The sequence below is a fragment of the Ahaetulla prasina genome, chromosome 1 (assembly GCF_028640845.1).
Source record: "Ahaetulla prasina isolate Xishuangbanna chromosome 1, ASM2864084v1, whole genome shotgun sequence".
In the NCBI taxonomy this organism is placed as follows: domain Eukaryota; kingdom Metazoa; phylum Chordata; class Lepidosauria; order Squamata; family Colubridae; genus Ahaetulla; species Ahaetulla prasina.
Window position 1 is genome coordinate 314,862,832 of NC_080539.1, and position 19,416 is coordinate 314,882,247.

A 19,416-nucleotide genomic window follows, 5' to 3' on the forward strand; every position below is an offset into this window, starting at 1 on the left:
TCTAGTCCCTTCTCTTCGGCGCTGGAAGAGAGAGAGAGAGAAAGGAGGCCGTTCCTCCCTTCTTTCATTCTTTCTTCTCCTCCGTGCTTCAGAAGCTGGGCGTGTGTGCGCCTGTGTGCTCTAGTCCCCTTCTCTTCCGGCGCTGGAAGAGAGAGAGAGAGAAGGAGGGCCGTTCCTCCCTTCTTTCATTCTTTCTTCTCCTCCGTGCTTCAGAAGCTGGGCGTGTGTGCGCCTGTGTGCTCTAGTCCCTTCTCTTCTGGCGCTGGAAGAGAGAGAGAGAAAGGAGGGGCCGTTCCTCCCCTTCTTTCATTCTTTCTTCTCCCTCCGTGCTTCAGAAGCTGGGCGTGTGTGTGCGCGCCTGTGTGCTCTAGTCCCCTTCTCTTCCGCGGCGCTGGAAGAGAGAGAGAGAGAAAGGAGGGGCCGTTCCTCCCCTTCTTTCATTCTTTCTTCTCCCTCCGTGCTTCAGAAGCTGGGCGTGTGTGTGCGGCGCCTGTGTGCTCTAGTCCCCTTCTCTTCGGCGCTGGAAGAGAGAGAGAGAAAGGAGGGCCGTTCTCCCTTCTTTCATTCTTTCTTCTCCTCCGTGCTTCAGAAGCTGGGCGTGTGTGTGCGCCTGTGTGCTCTAGTCCCCTTCTCTTCCGGCGCTGGAAGAGAGAGAGAGAAAGGAGGGGCCGTTCCTCCCCTTCTTTCATTCTTTCTTCTCCCTCCGTGCTTCACCGTGCTGGGCGACCTGGAGCAGCTGCTCTTCAGCCAGATGCTCGGTGAGTCAGCCCGTCCCCTTCCTTCCCGTGGGGGTCTGCCTTGCTGGTGAAGGTTATTGGGGCTTTTGAGCAAGGGAGGAGGAACGCGAGCACCGCCTTTCCCGCTGGCATTCCGGGATTTCCCTTTGTTTAGAGCTGGGAATCCTCCTTCCCCCTTTTGCACTCCCTCCCTCCCTCTCTCTCTCTCTCTCTCTCTCTCTCACACACACACACACACACACAGACTTCTAAAGTCGATTGGCACAATGCTAAGCAAACACAGCAGTGGGTCAAGGGTGAAGGGCTAGGAACCTGGCAGGTGAAAGGTTGAGCGACATGAAAGGCAAAGACCACAATTGTTTTAAGAAAGAAGCTTTAGCAGGGAGGGGGGGATGGGAGGGTGTTTTAAGTTTTGGCAAACAGCCAGGCCAACTGTATTGGAGAAGGTCACACAACTGGCCTTAACATTTTAGCTGCTGTCTTTTTCCTCACACTTGGGTTTAATGATATTAGAGACCCTTATTGCCCTGCCAAAAAAAAAAAAGAGCCACCCCAACGTCTATGAAAATTAACCTTCTCTGCCAAGAGACACTGTGCAGGGTATTTTCACTATTGGTGTGCATACAGGCTTAGATTTGTGCTGGGTTCTTAGTGCTTAGAGCACTGACCTTCAGAGGCACCCTGGTCCCTTGGAAGCTAAAGGAGGACTCATTTTCATGCTTGCAGTTGTATTGTCAATTTCTGTGAGACAATGTTGTTGAAGTAACTCACTCACTCATTCATTCATTCATTCATTCCTTGTGTGTCCAATCACACTTAGCCAATAAAAATTCTATTCTATTCTATTCTATTCATTCATTCATTCATTTTATTTTGTCAAATACATATTAAATAATTATATAAATATAAGCATGAATTGAATACATAAAAGGAATACAACTAAAGGGAACATTAGGACAGGGACGGTAGGCACGCTGGTGCTCTTATGCACGCCTTACAGACCTCTTAGGAATGGGGTGAGGTCAATACTAGATAGTCTTTGGTTAAGGCTTTGGGGATTTTGGGAAGAGACCACAGAGTCAGGTAGCACATTCCAGGCATTAACAACTCTGTTACTGAAGTCACATTTTCTGCAATCTAGATTGGAGAGGTTCACTTTTAAGTTTGAATCTATTGTGTTCTCGTGTATTGTTGTGGTTGAAGCTGAAGTAGTCATTGATAGGAAGTACATTGTAGCAGATAATTTTATGAGCTATGCTCAGGTCATACCAAAGGCGGCGTAGTTCTAAATTTTCTAAAGCTGGGAATCCTCCTTCCCCCTTTTGCACTTTTATTGTTTTTCGTTCAAATAAATATTCATGTTATTTTACTTGGCTCTATCTTTATTTTTTACATTGACCAGTAGCTGCCTCATTTCCCACCCTCGGCTTATACTCGAGTCAATAGTTTTTCCCAGTTTTTGTGGTAAAATTAGGTGCCTCGGCTTATATTCGGATCGGCTTATACTCGAGTATATACGGTATGTTACTAAAATATAACAAACAGACAAGTTAATTTGAATGAAATCTTTTTCAGCTCTCTTCCGGAACTTCTAGAAAAGAAAAGACTCATAGATCTTCATACAAATGTAGCAACAGCCGTTCTGGAACATATAAAGGTATAAAACATTGCCATTTTAAAGTTTTTCAGATATAGTTATTATAGCTATAGTTATTATAGTTAATCAGTCCTTTTAATTGAGTATATTAAAAAGAATGTTCAGCCATATGTTTTATTCCTTTCAAAAATAATATGCAACAAAAAACACAGAGAGATTCTGTGTGCTATGAAATTTGATTCCAAGGTTTAGCTGTGACTGAATCAATGCAGAGGAAACGGCAAGGACAGAGTTTTTTGGCAAGAAAGTATGCAGCAGTAGTTATAATGAACAATTGGTTGCATTATGTTTCTCTTATATGTAATGGTATGAACATAATTGGCACTCTACAAGATAGCTTACATTCATCAGATAATAAAAGGCTTTGATTTTCAGCCATTACTGATTTTCACTGTTTAGTTTTCTTGAGTCTTCCCTCCCAGATCTATTTTATAAAATTAGACTACCATTTAGATCAGTATTGATTTATACTTTATTATCATTTTGGGGCATTTGTAGAGCAGAAATTGATTTGTTGTTTTTTTTAAAAAACTTCAATAGAAATAAAATTACATTCTGTTAAAGTGCTTAGTAAAATAGCCCCAGTCCCTACTTACCCCAACTTTAATCTATTCATCGTGGTTTGTGAACTTTTAACAATTGTTTGAGTCCCAAGAGTTCCTGTGAGACTTAGATCCTTTTTTTCTTTCTCTGGATAAAGTAATCTTTTAAAAAAGGAAAGAGGGATACAATAGTACCATGTTGAAGAGTATTGACATGGTTTAAAGCAGTGGTCCACAGCCCAACACGGCCTACCAGGAATTGATCCATGCAAGCGAGTGAAGTCCCATCCACACATACATGGGATCGAACAAGTGTGTGAAACCATGCCTCCCAGTCTAAGGGGAAACCATCATCCGATCCCTGGCATCCAAAATGTTAGGGGCCACTGCTTTAAAGTACAGCCAATATGTATATGAATTTCTAGCCTCCATGCTTGAAAATTCTGATTTTGACCTCTTTCTCCAGAGCTCCAATAAATTATAGAATATTGTCTTGTGTTGTCCAGGCCAAGAAGAAATAAATCCCTTCATTCACAAGAATGCCATAATGGGTTAGATAAGTAGCATTTTAAATTCTGGATAAATACAGTTGCTCTCAGAACGAAGTGTTCTTTTCAATCAAAGTATCCTTGTCATGTGAGATTGGGTGGCAAGGTGTTTTATAATTGTATTTGTTATTAAGCCAAACAAAATAGCTGGTTTTAAATAAGCATAGTGCAGGTTTTTTATTATTTAAAAATGATTTGGCATAATTCAATCCCTTCATAACAGTTTAGTATACCTGGATTTTCCATTTCATACTCAGAAAAGCAAACTTCTTTTTTAATAGTTCTATATTTTTATCATTGTTTAAAATGTATGAAAACTTTCATTTATTCCAGAGGCTTTATACTCAAGCTGTTGTTCTGCCAGACTGAATTCTCATTTTTGTCTGGTTTTTTTTTTTTTAAATAAACAGGCAGAATTACAGACTACTGTCTCATGCTGCTGCTGCAAAAAAAAAGTTCATAAAAGAAAACTAAACAATCCAGTCTTTTTTTCTTCGATGACTTTTCTGGGTACAATCTTTTGAGAATACACACTTACTGAATAAGAATTGAATTTTGGAAATTGGTAATCAAACCAACAATTCAATTATTATAATTAAAATATAGTACTATTGATTGTTTTTTAATGAGTTTGAATGAAACTTTATTATAGCCAAAGACCAAAGATAAAAGATACAGCTCAAATTTTAATTAGTTTTTTGTGATGATACTGACTTTTAGAAGATTTGCCTATAATTGAGAATATTCCCCCCCCCTGCATTGAATAAGTATAATTACTTTTTCTACTTTTTTGCATAAAATGTTTCTCACAATTGTCTTCGATAATTGAAGCTTAATTCACTGGCAGTCTGTTTCCATAGAAAGTAATGTTGAAAAAAAAGTTAGTTTATTTTTTCTTCAGTGTTTTACATTGGACCACTGTCAAAATCCAAGGCAGGATGTGGTTTGGAAATACTTCCATAGTTGACTGTCTTTTCCTCCCAGGGCATAGAAATCAGATGGCTTTACTGAATTAAATGCTTTTGACACTGCAGAGGTGGAATAAATTATTAGCATGCTTCCTTTCTGCTTCAGGAAGTTTCTTAGAGAAAAATAAGAGAAGAGAAAGGCTAGCTAACCTTCCTGTAAGTTTTTATCAGTTGAAGCCAAAATGGAGGAGAAATATTATTTTCTAGGATTCTTAATTATTATCTCATGTTTCCATTATTTGCATCACAGTAAGAGGTAGTATTTTATTTTTAATTTTTATCATTAATTTTGTAAAAGTATAATTTATTTTGGAATAGATTGGCTGCCCCTAAATCTGTATTTAAAAAAGTTCTTGTACATGCACATATATATGGAAGGATGTGTCAGTGAATACATACACATCTGCATATGGACACAGGTATGCTGTCCCCCTTTATGGTCTGTTGAAAGACTGCTTGATCCAATAAAGTCTTCTAAGAATGGAAAATAGAAACACAATTCAGAAAATGTGGAATAAGTGAATATTGCCCTTCTCCCATTTCCATCCATAGAAGCCACTCATCATAGAATGTAGACTTTACCATTTATGGAGGTAAAGAATTGAGTACTATCCATACCATAAATTTTTGACTTCAGAGTAATTTAATAACAGCTTTATGGAAGTGTAATTGCAATATAATTTATCAAGGCCAAAATAGTTGATATGCTAATTTATATTTTCTACAATGAATCTTAAATGATATTTTTGTAGTAGTTCACTTTGCGGCTTATTTTCAGATTGCCTTAGATTATTTTTTAAGGCATAGCAAAAGGAACTCTGAGATTAATCACCTTTCAGCAATTCTGGCAGTTTTTTGGCATATTTCAGTGTTTAAGCAAGAAACTGGAAAGAAACATCAGTATTTCCCAAGATGGATTACCAAATATTTATCGGAAAAGCTTAGAAGAAGAGAAACCTTGTTTTAAATTATTATTTAACCTAGTAAGATTTTGGCAACTCAGAAATATAATCAGAATTTAATAGATACAAGGAAAATATCTGCTTTTATTGGAAGCATTTTTGTACTACTATTTTGGACATCTTTATTCATTTTTCTTTTCATTGGTATTTAGTATGACTTAAATATCAGAAAAAGAGCAATTGTACTTTCAGAGAGTTTCTTTTTTTTTTCTTCCATGGGTCTCTGGTTTTTCTTGAGTATTTTCATGGTTTAATAGTAATTTCCAGTAAATGTAATGCAGAGTATTGCCTTTATTTTGTGAATTACATTTTATGAAGTTAAATTTAAGAAATAGAAAAAATTGTTAAGACTTCTGCATTTACCACTTACCAATATCATGTAAAGGATACTAAATCATTGTAGAGTGTTTTATAGAAAGCTCTAATCTTTATTGCATTAGAAAATTAGAAATGTCTTAAGTATGAACCTCCTCCTCCTACTAAACGATTAATTTGAGATATATAATGTAGTTTTACCAGACCCATTGAACAAGTTCATTTGCAATTGGTCTGAAATGGTTGCAGACAATTAGTACTTTACCATATGTTCTGCCCATTGGCTTTTTTTTGTTTTGGGCGGTTAAACTGAGCTTCTACTTACACACTACTTATTTATTTGTATCCCGCCTTTATTCTTTTTACAAATAACTTAAAATGGCAAATATATCAAAATGCCTTTCTCATCCTCCTATTTTCCCCACAATGACAAGCTTGTGAGCTGAGTTGAGCTGAGAGAAAATTATTGGCCCAAGGTCACCCAGCTGTCTTTCATAGCTAAGGTGGGATTAAAACTCACAGTCTCCTGCTTTCTACAACTCTGGTGCCTTAACCACTAGACCTAATTGAAAATAGTTTTAAGTTTATTTTCAGATGATTTGGCTGTAACCTGTTTGATGTAGACTATTTCTGGATAGGCAGAGAGTTATCTGCTTAAAAACTTGTGATTTTTTTTAACTTAATAATTTAATCAGTAAACAATATTATTAAATACTTTTAAAGTATATAATATAAAATAGTAAGGAAAGATTTTGTGCTGTAGCTGCTTTGAAGGCAAGGGATGTAGCAACTGAATCTGATTAACCCCCAGATGAATGATCTGTAAATCCTTTGAGTTTGAGATATCATAGAAGAAAAATATAATAGTTTGTGTATTCTACGTATTTTCTGTATTCTATGAAAATACATATATTCATACATATATGTATTATATGTATTTACTGTACATATGTATGCATATGTATACATGTTATATATATTTACATTTATTGTATATATGCTATGAATCTTACTACGAAATTGTTTTTAGTTTTTTTACTATGGAAAAATGTATTAAAAATATGGAAACATTTCTTACTTTCTAATAGAAATGGGTGTGTGACTATGTACGTATACAAAAACACTTTCCAATGGCAACTTCTTTTCATTCAGACTCGGAAACTAGACGTGTATTTTGAATATGAAGAAAAAATTATGAGCAAGTCCACATTGGATAAATCACTTTTGGATATGATTTCTGATCCTGATGGTAAGTGTATAAATTGGATTGCAAAGTTCCTTTCTGTTAATTAATGTTCTGAAGATGAGTTAATTAACTTGCTTGTATAGCATTAAGAACCTCTACCTAAAAACTTGGAAAACTACTGTCGCTGGTGAAATAGAGCTAGAAGAACCAAAGGTCTTGTACTATATAAAGCAGATATAAACTTTACTATAGGTAAAGTTATAGACTGTTGTTTGTAACCTACTGTAGGTATTTCCAATCTTGACTATTACATTAAAAAAATCTTCTGGTTAATAACTCTTTTAGCTGTCCCTGTGAACAGAGGAATCTCATTAATTTTGTTTACGACATTAGAGGACTCAGTTTGATGCTAAAAGTCAGCATTTATGACTTGTACAAATTATTTATTTTAAGAGATGTAATACATTTGGGGGTAATGGTCTGTTGCTTTCTAGCAAACAGGTCTGTGTATTGATCAAAAGTACAACCAGTTATATTCTCAGTAAAAATAAGTGATACCTAGTAGCAATGCCACTGCATCTCCCCTATCCCTGGTGACCCAGTTGTTTCCCATTGTTTTTCCTCTTATCCATTTTTCTATATGAATAGGCTTTTTTTGGTTGGTGTTACTACACAGAGAGAGAGTGTGTGTGTTGCTCCATTCATTATACAAATTGAGGGATAGTATTATCTCCACTCTGAAGCAAGTATCTTAGGAGAATCACAAATGGAGTGGGTTCAAGATGAGCAAATGCTGAATAAGCAGTTATCAAATTGATTCTTGTTCTATGTCATGACTGCTAATTTGTCAGTACTTTTCCTAAATGCCCAAAAGTGAAGTGGTAAACTTTTTATTATGATGATTTTTTAGTGAAATGTATTTCATAAAAATTTAAAGAAAGATTTTTTTAAAGCAAACCTTTTTTCTGAACAGCGGGAACTGCAGAAGACAAGATGCGACTCTTTCTTATCTATTTCATAAGTTCTGTACAGTTACCTTCTGAGGTATGTTTGAAGCAAACATCTACATATAGATAATCCTAATATTTTTGTCAGTAACATAGGTGAATTTATAGTTTAGTTTTTTTGGTCAATAACATTAAATAATTTCCTGTTGCGCTCTAAATATTTTGTCTCAAACCTATGAACAACAGAAAAGTTCATAGATCCAGGCAGACATAATGAATTGTTTACGTGTTGCATTAAACTTTTCTTTTTAATTTGTTGAATAAAAATATGTGTTCAGGTTTAGGCTTATATCTATCCACTATGATAGAATTCATATAATACGCTATGTCATAGCCAAATAGGCCACACAGTGATTTAACAATATGTATACTATTTTACTTTTTATTATGTGAACATGTTTAAAAGATCAAAATATTCTGTGGATATCAGGAAACACAGGAAAGGTTTTCATGTCAACAAAAAAGCTGTAGAGGTTAACTACAAAGGTAGCTTTTCTGAGCATCTTTAAAGAACAAAAATCCCATTGAGTTTAACAGGGCTTAGTGTTGTCTAACTTTAGTTTATAATTTACATTATAATCACATTTGAGATATTAATGCTAATAAAATCCCAAGTGATTAATTGTTTGGTGATATACCATCAAGGTACACAGATCAATTTTCTCCATGACAGTCTATCCCAGTCTAACCTGGCTTTTCAGGTCCTCCAAAGGCAAAAGGTTAAATCAGTATAAATACATTTTGATTGGTACACATAAAAGTTCAGTAAACAAAGAAATACAGTGTTCACATACCTCAAACTCAAAATTTTTTACAGATACCACTCATTTAACAATAGTAAATAGGGCTGGAATTTCTATCACTAAGTGATGTCATAAAATACTCTAGTTTTTACTTGAGGAAAGCTTTTTAAAAACTCTTTTTTCTGAACTAACTAAATAAAAACAAATATAGTATGAGTTTTATAAACAGATATACTATTTAAGAATATACTATTTACACAGTGGCTGAGACGCTGAGTTTGTTAATCAGAAGGTCGGCAGTTCAGCAGTTCGAATCCTTAGCACCGCATAACAGAGTGAGTTCCCGTTATTTGTCCCAGCTTCTGCCAACCTAGCAGTTCAAAAGAACGTAAAAAATGCAAGTAGAAAAATAGGGATCACCTTTGGTGGGAAGGTAATAGTGTTCCTTGCGCCTTTGGCGTTTAGTCATGCCGGCCACATGACCACAGAGATGTCTTTGGACAGCGCTGGCTCTTTGGCTTAGAAATGGAGATGAGCACCGTCCCCTAGAGCCGGATATGACTAGCACACAGAACCTTTACTTTTACCTTATTTACAGAAATACTATTTAAGGAAAACAATGCCAACATATAATAGCTGTTATAATTATCTATTACAATTATCTACTTATATTTGTTAAATAAGTGCTACCTGTAATATTTTCTGACTTTGAGGTCTGTAAATATTATCCTTTGTATTTCTTCATTACCGAACTTCTATATTGTACCAATCAAGTTGTATTTACAGTGATTTAAGCTCTTGCCTTTGGAGAAACTGAAATATAAATATATTTTAATCCTCAAAATTTGAATTTTATATTCAGTCTGATGTTCCTCATATATTTTGACTAACTTTCTTCATATCCAACCAGCATGGCAACTAGTCTGATATGATGAGATTGTCATGGACCATCACACATACTAAAATGCTTAGTAAAATAATGTCATTTTGTAGGAGTGCTTCCTTTCATTTTCTCAAATAGACACTTCCTCAAAAAGAAATAGAAGTAACTGCTTTAAATCATTTGTTGCAGTGATCTTGTTTTTTTGATTAGCAATTTCACAGCAGTGGTTGGAGGGGGGGACTAATACATTTGCCTTTATGTGTAAAAGCTCATTCTTTTTATATGTATATATATTTGGAAGATGAATATTAGCTTATTTCCTGTCATACTAATGTATTTCTTATTAATAAATTTTAAATGTCACAAATTTCAAATGTCTATTTCATTCCAGGCAGATTTGGAACAGTACAAAAAAGCACTAACTGATGCTGGATGTAACCTTAATCCTTTAAACTACATTAAACAATGGAAGTAAGTAATTTTTCCTTTCATAATTTAAGAAAGTAGTATGCTACTAAAATTTAGATCAGAATTTTGCTTCAGATTGAACCTAGAATCCATCCAGGACTGTAAGGAGAGGTATTTTGACCCCAAAGGGGAGTATACAGGTAGTCCTCAACTTAAAACTACAATTGAGCCGAAAATTTCTGTCACTAAAGTGAAACAATTGGTAATTGACTTTTGACCCATTTTGCAAACTTTCTTGCCACAGTTGTTAAGTTAATCACTGCAGTTGTTAAATTAGTTACACAGTTGTTGAGTGACTCTGGCGTCCATATTGACCCTTCTTGTCAGAAGGTTACAAAAGGTATCACATGACCCCAGGACAGTGCAACTGTCATAAATACATGCCAGTTGCCAAGCATTCAAATTTTAATCACATGACTATAAGGAGGCTACAAGTGTGAAAAACGGTGTTAAGTCACTTTTCTCAGTGCCGTTGTAATGTTGAATGGTCACCAAACGAATGACAATTTGTAAGAGGACTACCAATAAGGACGACCTGTTTTGCTACCCTTCATATCCAATAGTATATCAATAAAATCTGGCTACATTGTCTACTTTATTTATTGGGCATTTATGAAACAGATGAGCTGCATTATTATTGGAGCATATTTTTACTCAGCCGCAAATAGATAACAAGCTTTTTCAAATCATCCTAGCCGTACATGTAATAATATATCTGTGATCTAACAAGTGATTTCCAGATAGAATGTGGAGTCATATGTAAACAAAAATGATTTGACTGCCATTTTCTTTACTTGAAATAGGAAAACTCTGTTCCATATAAATAAATTCATCTGCCAAGTGTATTATTACAGGAACTCTCCCTTTATTATTTCAATAATATGTATTACAGTTTTATAGTGTGTTTGTGTGACTAGTTATGATAGTATGTAATTTATGTTAAAGGAGCAATTTTATCCCAAAATGACTAAGAAGTGTTTTGTTAATGAACAATTTCTTCATAATCATTTGCTGAAAACCAATCATGTTTATATATGTGTGTGTATATATATATATATATATATATATATGTATTTACATTTTGCAGAGCTTTTGCCAAAATGGCTTCAGGTCCAGCTATGTATGGAAATAGTGCAGCCAAGTCATTGGGGTGAGTTCCAAGTGTGTTTTGTTACTTTTGGCATCCTATGTTGTAGTTTCAGTCTAAAACATTCCCCACACAGGTTAAATAAGAAAAAATGCAATAAAACAATGGAAAGAAGCTGACTGATATTCTTATATCCATGCTTGGGTAATATAAACTATTAATATGATTTCCACACCACTGGACTACTTCAAGACATTCTACATGCGTTTGGAAACAAGTTGGGTGCAGCAAATTTCTAGAATGCACAGCCAAGCTCCCAGCAGGATAGTCCTTCCACTGCAAAATAAACACCACACTGCTTACCAGTATATTTCCAGGCATTTCAAAGAGCTGGTTCCTATCTATAAAATCCTAATTAGTCTGGGACTGGGATACATTAGATACCACCTTGCCAATATTAAATTAGCCCATCCAGTCTAAACTTCTTAAGCAGGTCTGCTGAGAAACCTATATGGTAAGGCACTTGGGAGTGAGCTATGCAGCAGGCCTTTTCTGTAGCAGCCCCGTTTTGAATCAATCTTTCCTCTGAATCAGGGAAATTCTCAAATTCCCTTTTAGAATTTTGTATGTTGGTGAAAACAAGGGGTTTTCAATTTGTCTTTGACTCAAGTTGATGGTGGATGTTCATCTTGGATATGCATTGATTTTTATAACATTATTTTGTTACTGGCATGCTGTTTTATTTTTATCAGTTAACTGCTCAGTTTTAGTTGATTGGGGCAATTTACAAATATTGCCAAATCAATCAAAAAATAAATAACATATATATTTTTGACATGCAGACTCAGTACTAAAGGTTTGTTACTTAAGTATGTGGACACAAACCAAATCTTTATGATGTGCATTTTGTTTCAGTCTTTTCTCACGCGTTATGAATACTGGATCCCAGTTTGTGATGGAAGGAGTCAAAAATTTAGTACTAAAGCAGCAGGTATGTTTTTACATTAAGTATATTCATTATTGTTGAATGAACATATACCCAAGACTACAGACTTTTCAGAGTGGGATAAACAGGGATAAACACTTCAGTGTTTCATAAATTGCATGTGTCCAATTTAGGCTGCAATACCTAGCATGCTTCACAAAGTGAATAGAATTAAATTGGCCTGATCAGAACTGAACTGAATTACCCCCGTGTGGAAAAGTTCCTTTTCAGTTCTGTGCTTTGTGCGACATTCTCTGGCTCTCTGAAATAACATGGATATTAATGTATGGTAATTTAATTGCACATTGTCATAAACTCATAATTCATTAAAAAAAATTCTAGAGAAGTTTGGTTCGCTACTATTTCATCCAGCTCAGCTTTTGGATTGTCCTGATTTTCTCTTGCTACATAATTCTGCTTCTCTAGTTTATATTGCTACTAATACGTAAAAAACAGTTTCTTGAAATAATGTTTTAATATTATCACAAAATGCCTGGGAGACTTAATTAAAATAGCCAGGTTATAATTATTAGAATTATTAGAAAATTAAAAAAAATCTTTATAAAGAAAATTAAAAAGGGAATACTTTTTCCATCAACTAATGTTATCCAAATTATGTAACTCAAGGTGTCCACTTTTTCATTTTGCTGCTACTTTGACAGCATGCAGAATATCAAAGCAGAGTAACAGGGCAAATTTCTTACTATTCCAGAAATTGTCTTCATTAAATTGAGAAGCAAAGTAGTGTTATCCTATCTTTGAATTAGAAGCAGCATATCACTTAGTGATTATACATATTTTATCTATGCAATAACAAATACTTTCTACAAAGTACAAGATGTGCTTTGGTTTTATAAGTACCAGTGACTGTAAAAGAAGCTAAATCAGTAATCATAAAATTTAGACTATCTGAAGTTGCATTTGCTGAAACATAGCCGGCTGCATCCATAAAAAATATTTAGAAATGTGTGGCTATTGTTACATGAATTAGTGGTAAATAGCATACTCTAATTATGCATTTCATTAAAAAAGTACTTTATTTGTCCTACGTTATATTTCTGGTTCATTAACAATGGAGGATGTTGCAGAATTGTATACATTTCTTAATTTCAGTATTACCCACCAATTTTTTACCCACTTTTTAAAATATACATAAGAGTACATCTCAATTATCTGTTATATTTGTTCTATCATAAAGTCTGAAGTGGTCAAATGCTTTTTTTAGGAGAGCAAGCATGAGGGAATTGTATTCAAACCACATGATGATTCAAAAAGAATTAGTATCTAATGATAATAGAGCTGAATAATGATCTGAGTATGTGTTACTGTTTTAAACTACAGTTCTTGCAACTCACTTAAATTAAGGAACTTTTTTTATAGAATCTTCCAGCAACCCGCATTTTAGATAACCTTATGGAGATGAAGTCAAATCCTGTAAGTATAGATAATAACAATTACAGTAGATTGAATTAATATATTCCCAAAAATTATGGTGCTCTTTCAAATACTATCCATGTAATACAACAGAAAGAAAATCATGGAAGTTCCTACGTATATGAACCATTTCAGACTCTCACAGAGTTAACAGATGCAAAATGATAAATAATAGGTAATCTTTAACAAGACATTTTTTCCAGAATAATTTCAATTCTCTTCTTGGTTGTTATGTTCAGACTTTAAAGATACCAAAATCTGTCCAAGGTAGATTGAATTATTTAGATATCAGATAAAATTTTGTAATGTTTAGTAATGCCTATGGGCATTGGAGTGCACTATAGCTATAAAGAATTAGTATCTAATCGATTGTGAAATCAAAGGTGAATTCTGCAAAAATCATTTGGCTTGTTATGCACCTTAGGATTTTTAAAATATACATAAGAGTACATCTCAATTATCTGTTATATTTGTTCTATCATAAAGTCTGAAGTGGTCAAATGCTTTTTTTAGGAGAGCAAGCATGAGGGAATTGTATTCAAACCACATGATGATTCAAAAAGAATTAGTATCTAATGATAATAGAGCTGAATAATGATCTGAGTATGTGTTACTGTTTTAAACTACAGTTCTTGCAACTCACTTAAATTAAGGAACTTTTTTTATAGAATCTTCCAGCAACCCGCATTTTAGATAACCTTATGGAGATGAAGTCAAATCCTGTAAGTATAGATAATAACAATTACAGTAGATTGAATTAATATATTTCCAAAAATTATGGTGCTCTTTCAAATACTATCCATGTAATACAACAGAAAGAAAATCATGGAAGTTCCTACGTATATGAACCATTTCAGACTCTCACAGTTAACAGATGCAAAATGATAAATAATAGGTAATCTTTAACAAGCCATTTTTTCCAGAATAATTTCAATTCTCTTCTTGGTTGTTATGTTCAGACTTTAAAGATACCAAAATCTGTCCAAGGTAGATTGAACTATTTAGATATCAGATAAAATTTTGTAATGTTTAGTAATGCCTATGGGCATTGGAGTGCACTATAGATATAAAGAATTAGTATCTAATCGATTGTGAAATCAAAGGTGAATTCTGCAAAAATCATTTGGCTTGTTATGCACCTTAGGATTTTTAAAAAATATAGAATGTGGTAGAATTAATGTTTTCTTCTTAAAAGGCCATAAACAAGATTAATATATTTCTTTTTTTCTTGCTTTGCAAAATAATGAGCATAGAAGCAGAAAAATGCATTATAGTAATCAATGCTAATATTGAATTGATTTTTTTAAAAAAGAAAGGAAATAGTTTTATACAACAATGTTAAATCCAAAAGTGTCCTAATATCTCACACCTTATAAACAAACTTCATTTTGTTTTAAATGTTGAATGAAAGAAGAAAGATTTTGATTGCTATATTATTTGAGCATTAGTTATAAATATATTTTCAAAATAGAATAGTTTATGACTACAGAATGTACTTTGGGGAAATGCAGAACATGAAACTTGAAAACTAGGACTATTTATCATTTTATATTGCTTCAAATAAATATATGAATAGTATGTTTTGAAAGATTTAGCAACTATGAATCTCATATCTCTCCTTGAGTGGCAGCTACAATAAATATTTTAGTTCTTTGACTGAATAATATTTTCAAAATATTTCAGTGAAATGTAAATATATTGGGAAATAAAAAATAAGATAATGAAAATGTGTTCCAACCAATTTTCTGTTTTAATAGGAGACAGATGACTATAGGTATTTTGACCCTAAAATGTTGCGAGGTAGTGACAGGTGAGTTTGATATTTAAGGTTTGAAAAATGGCAATGTGCAAACACTAATTAGTGTAAAAATATGCAATAACATAAAAATATGATATTCCATTTCACAGTTTATATTAAATATTTGAATATCTTTTGGTTAGACATATTTTACCTACTTATTTGTTCTTTTAGTTACTGCTCTTGTTGAACAGTTTGCTAAATATCCAGAAAACCTGACTAAAATGTACTACAGGTAGCCCTCAACTTACAACAGTTCATTTGATGACCATTCAAAAGTACAGTGGCAATGAAAAAAGTGACTTGCAATCATTTTTCACCCAGCATCCCCAAGATCACATGATCAAAATTCAGCCACTTACTAACTGGCTCACATTTATGACAGTTGCAGTGTGGCAGGGTCATGTGATGACTTTTTATAACCACCTGACAAGTAAAGTCAATGGGAAAGTCAGATTCACTTAGCAGTCGTGTTACTAACTTAACAACTGCAGTGATTCACTTAACAACTTTGGCAAAAAAGGTCATAAAATGGGGCAAAATTTATTTAACAAATGTCTCACTTTGCAACAGAAATTTGCAAGAAACTTGAACCGGTAGCTTTTTAACTACCGGTTTGCCCGAACCGGTGCAAACCGGTAGCATTTCACCCCTGACTAGGAATAGACTTCACTCAAAGGCACCCTCTAAAAATAGTCTAAGAAATTACCTATTTTTAATGTGAGAGAACTTGACCAAGAGCATTTAATTTAAACTTAGTATATATTTAGAAAGGGACATAAAAGGAAGAAACAGAAGAAAAATGTGTTCCAATAGATGCAAAATTTGTCCAGTAAAAGTGGGGTAAACAGTTTACTGGGAAGAGGGTAGCACATTTGGAATGCTGTCAACAAATTCACATTTACCAACAAAAAAAAATGCCTAGGATGTTCTCTGACACTCCAGTGTGATGACTATATGATGCTGAATTCCTTTGAAGAATTTCAGCTTTCTATTACATTAATTATTACAATGATTTTTTTAAAAAGTTGGGCCTAATAGGTATCTTAGGGGAACTGGACATTTTATGCTTATACTAATTCAGGTTATTTTTCATTTTTGTTTATAAATGCCTTGTTTGATTTGGTTTAAATCGCAGCTCAGTTCCACGAAACAAAAATCCATTTCAGGAGGTAAGACTTGTTCATGTTTTTTTCACACAATTGGGACAAAAATTAGCTTTAAGTATTTATTTAAGAAAATCTATATGACCAACTCACTCTCAGCAACTGATTCCAGGTGGTTTACAAGGATAAAATGTGATAACTGTTAGTTATTTTTAAGAGAAAAATCAAATTATCAAATTATTTGAAATTATTAGTTTGATTACAGTTTTTTTCGTTACCTACGAATGTATAATCCTTCTAACTTCAAAAAGTTGAGTAAGCATTCTTAATCCTTTTTCTTTCCTTAACTCCTAAGGATTTCATGACAAAATCTTAACATAATACTCTGTTCTTAAATTTCTTAAGACTCACATATCATCAGAAATGTGATTATGAACAGGTATATCTTAATGAGTAATACAAATAATAATTACAAAAAATAACACCATTACTTTTCAGAAAAGTGGATGACACCACCACCCCCTTAAAACATTCAAACTGTGGCTTTATGCATTTCTCTTCACATCAACTAAGTTCTACTACAATACCCTTGTGTAGATAATCGAGAAGATACCAAAAGTTGAAGATAGAAGCCAAAAATAACATTTTTTTATTGTCTGCTGCTCACTGAGGGGTTTTATATCTTAATGAAGTATATCTAGAAGACTTTCAATTTGAGATATAGTTGAAAGTTATCTCGCAAAAGTGTTAGCCCTGCAGGGTAGTTCAGAGAAGAAGCACAATCAAGGGTGTGCTAGTTTTATCTTTATTGTAAGGTTACATTAAATCTTGCAAAACTAAAAGTATTTCTCCCCTCCCCCCTTTCCTTTTCATCTCTAGAAAATTAGGGAGGGTTCCTTTCTGAAATGTTTCCCATGCCATCCCCTTTTCTTTGGGCTGAGACATCTTTTATATGCCAATTGTCCCCTGTGGGCTCTCTCTGCTGTCTCCCAAGGTCATTCACACTTACCATTACGAAAAGCTACTTTAATGTTACTGCCAAATAAATAATAATCTGTTCTCTAATAGGCTGAATTTTATCCAGGTAACAAAATCCTTTCTTCCATTAGGCTAGAATGAACTATTTTACACCTTGTGTATATTCTAAACTCTAGGGTGTACTAATACCTATGGTAAATGGGTTTTTTTTCCTTTGAATCTTAGGCAATTGTATTTGTAGTTGGAGGTGGCAATTATATCGAATACCAAAACCTTGCTGATTACATAAAGGTACGTACGTGCCTTTTCTTCAGCTAGTTGCTTAGGATTACATTTCTGTTTTTCTTTTTCTTGACACATTGTCTCCAATAGTAGCTGGGCTGTGTGAAGCTCTATTCTTTTCAACTGAAGATGGAAAAAAATATGTGCAGAGCTTTTCTCTTTACTGAACTGAACAAAAATTTAAAACGTCCATATTAATATGTGCAAATAGAAATAATGGGGTGGCTAATTATAGAGTTTACAGACTTATAAATACCATCTATGTCTATGGAGATTCTCAATCATCCAGGTCATGGTTGTCCCGAGGTGCTTTTTCAAGGGGCAACTGGACTTTCTGGTTTTCCTTTGAAGACATTTTGCTTCTCATCCAAGAAGCTTCTTCAGCTCTCCAAGAAGAAGAAGCTTCTTGGATAAGAAGCAAAATGTGTTCAAAGAAAAAAAACAAAATCCAGTTACCTCTTGAAAAAGCACCTGTCAGTTTTGTACGGCAATTTTCTTTTTGCTTCTTAACTGCCACATATTTTAGCAGGGGAAGTTGGGACGGGGTTGTTGTTGGAGGGGTAGAAAGTTAGTCATAACAATATTCCATATTCAAGGACTTTTGCCTGCGTCTGATGTAGACTGCCTGAAGATTGTATCCAGTTGAGTGTGAAGAATTGATTGGACAATGTGATGTACTTGTGGGTGTGGGGAAGGGCTGTGAACTGTCAACTGGGTGTGGAAAACCTGGAAGCTTTCAGTTTTGGGTTTTCCCAGCTGTGCCAACATGACATCTCTAATAAATTGGAACTCTGAGGAACCTCAAGCCTCAGAGCTTTATTTCGTTGGGGGTGTTCCTTAGAACCCTGACATTACCTTTGAGTTCCAGACTTCTAATATCATCCTTTTCCAGCAAAGCATTCCATTATGGTTTTATTGTGATCTGGAATATAAGTATATATGTTCCTATTATTAAGTAGTAATCTGCAAATAGGCAAATAAAGCTGCCTGTAGAATTATCATTGCTTGCTTTATCCACCCTAATTGTTTATCAAGGATAAAATATTAAACAAATTAAAATAAATGCCACTATAAAATTGCTTTTATATAACAAGTTTTTTCTTCTACAGATCTTCTTAATATTTTCGTACTATGTATAACAGTTATTTTTCCTATTTATATAACATGGCATATCATGAAAGATTTATTTATTGTAAAATAGACCTTTAACATTTATGATACCTCTGCTTTTAGTAATTACCTTCAGTTTTTCTTTCCAATTTCTGTATTTCATTAATGTCCCAAATTTTATTTCATCATTATTTTTTATAAAGATAATGTAATGTTCATGGTAATTTTTATATTGTACCTTTGATAATAACTGTCTTATAATTTCATAATATATATAATAATTCTATTGTATTGATGCAATATAAGTTATTGTATTGATAATATAAACCAATATAGTAAACTACAGGCTCTCAGGGGGAGGTATTTTCAAAAACACCAAAGACTTTGTTATATTAGTGTTCAGTTTTTAATTCCAATTCCTAGCATAGAGTTCAAATTCAGCTGCTCTTTATTAGCTTTAAATGTTTTTTCATTTAACTGAATTGTAATTAAAGTTGAATGCAATAGGCTCAGAAAATTCTTCAAAGCATTCCACTATTCATTCTCCTCTGAAAATATACTACTCACTGCTAGAATTTACCTCTTCATTTACCCAATTATTTAATTGAATTATAAGTTTC

At 33.8% G+C, this 19,416-nt stretch overlaps 1 protein-coding gene across 3 annotated transcripts in view; it reads left to right on the forward strand.

Annotated features, from left to right (window-relative positions):
• Positions 1-19,416, forward strand: part of SCFD1 (sec1 family domain containing 1) — a 43,277-nt gene that overhangs the window by 21,481 nt on the left and 2,380 nt on the right. For 2 of the 3 annotated variants that reach the window (XM_058162211.1, XM_058162209.1), the window contains 10 exons: positions 2,313-2,394; positions 6,882-6,978; positions 7,889-7,959; positions 9,940-10,019; positions 11,104-11,166; positions 12,019-12,094; positions 13,469-13,522; positions 15,280-15,332; positions 16,459-16,492; positions 17,630-17,695. In XM_058162211.1, the coding sequence (XP_058018194.1) occupies positions 2,313-2,394; positions 6,882-6,978; positions 7,889-7,959; positions 9,940-10,019; positions 11,104-11,166; positions 12,019-12,094; positions 13,469-13,522; positions 15,280-15,332; positions 16,459-16,492; positions 17,630-17,695 (676 nt within the window). The remainder of the gene's footprint in view (positions 1-2,312; positions 2,395-6,881; positions 6,979-7,888; positions 7,960-9,939; positions 10,020-11,103; positions 11,167-12,018; positions 12,095-13,468; positions 13,523-15,279; positions 15,333-16,458; positions 16,493-17,629; positions 17,696-19,416) is intronic. The other variant, XM_058162210.1, reaches the window with a different exon arrangement.